This window comes from Ictidomys tridecemlineatus, chromosome 6, assembly GCF_052094955.1.
Source record: "Ictidomys tridecemlineatus isolate mIctTri1 chromosome 6, mIctTri1.hap1, whole genome shotgun sequence".
Lineage (NCBI taxonomy): Eukaryota > Metazoa > Chordata > Mammalia > Rodentia > Sciuridae > Ictidomys > Ictidomys tridecemlineatus.
Window position 1 is genome coordinate 58253944 of NC_135482.1, and position 1617 is coordinate 58255560.

The window sequence follows — 1617 nt, forward strand, 5'->3', positions numbered from 1 at the left end:
CAGAAATGGTTTTGGCATATAGACAGAAAAGTAAATTAAACAAAGAAGAAAAAATAAAAAACTACCTTGGTTACGATCAGGATTTCACATCAGTTCTTCTCTTCCAGACATTGCAGTAAAAGCCTTTTAGCTATGAGTATTATCTGAAACATTCTCTACTTTTTTAAACATTGAAATACAAGTTACAATTATATAAAGGTACATTAAATCATTTCTTCAAAAATTAGTAAACATGTGTTATGTACTAGACACTCTTTTTGTGGCCACAAAGGATATAACAGAAAAAGAACAAATTCCTAATTATGAGTACATTTTCTATCCACTCTAACAATCAAATAATCTTGAGATTTCACAGAAATGGAAATGCAGTCCACATAATGATTCCTATGTGACAAATTAACTATATTTGTAAATTCTGAGGGCAACACAGATGAAAGAAACAGTTGGATTATTTTACAATAACATGATCCCTTAAGGAAATCTTCACTACTCGTAGACATAAAATTCAGTAAGGCTACTGGAGTAGTACAAATATTGATTATGATGTAAAAGGAGAAGATAAATGTAGTCTGATTTGCTGATCTTCTATATGCACACCTTTTTGTTGTAGAATTTAATGTTTTTTCTTCAAAAATCTTGATTTGTAAACAAGGATTAGGTAAATATCAAAGTTCTATGATGAGGAACCACACAGCAATAACCACTTTCATCCTTCTGGGACTGACAGATGACCCCAAACTGCAAATTGTGCTTTTTATCTTTCTGTTGCTTACCTACATGTTGAGTGTAACAGGGAACCTGACTATTATCACCCTCACTTTGGTGGATCCTCATCTTAAGACACCTATGTACTTCTTCCTCAGAAACTTTTCCTTCCTAGAAGTTTCCTTTACTACTGTCTGTATCCCTCGATTCCTGTACAGTTTATCAACTGGAGACAATACTGTTACCTACAATGCTTGTGCAACTCAGATATTTTTTGTTTTTCTCTTTGGAGCAACAGAATTTTTTCTCCTGGCAGCCATGTCCTATGATCGCTATGTGGCCATCTGTAAACCCCTTCATTATATGACCATCATGAATAACAGAGTGTGCACCTTATTAGTCCTCTCCTGCTGGGTAGCTGGCTTGATGATTATTGTCCCACCCCTAAATGTAGGTCTCCAGCTTGAATTCTGTGATTCTAATGCCATTGATCATTTCAGCTGTGATGCAAGTCCCCTCCTAAAGATCTCATGCTCAGACACATGGGTACTAGAACAGATGGTTATCATTGTGGCTGTATTTGCCCTCATTATTACCCTAGTCTGTGTGGTTCTGTCCTACACATACATCATCAGGACCATTCTGAGATTCCCCTCTGTTCAGCAAAGGAAAAAGGCCTTTTCTACCTGCTCATCCCACATGATTGTGGTTTCCATCACCTATGGCAGCTGCATTTTCATCTACATCAAGCCTTCAGCAAAGGAAGAGGTGGCCATAAATAAAGGAGTTTCAGTTCTCACCACTTCTGTAGCGCCCTTGCTGAACCCTTTCATTTACACCTTGAGGAACAAGCAAGTGAAACTCGCTTTCAATGACTCCATAAAGAAGATTGTGTTTCTCTCAAAGAAGTAG

General features: G+C 37.0%; 1 protein-coding gene across 1 annotated transcript; it reads left to right on the top strand.

Annotated features, from left to right (window-relative positions):
- The first annotated feature begins 678 nt into the window (after positions 1-678).
- Positions 679-1617, top strand: LOC101972195 (olfactory receptor 6C2). The gene has a single exon (XM_005342437.4). It carries the CDS (start codon positions 679-681, stop codon positions 1615-1617), a length of 939 nt encoding a protein of 312 aa, XP_005342494.1.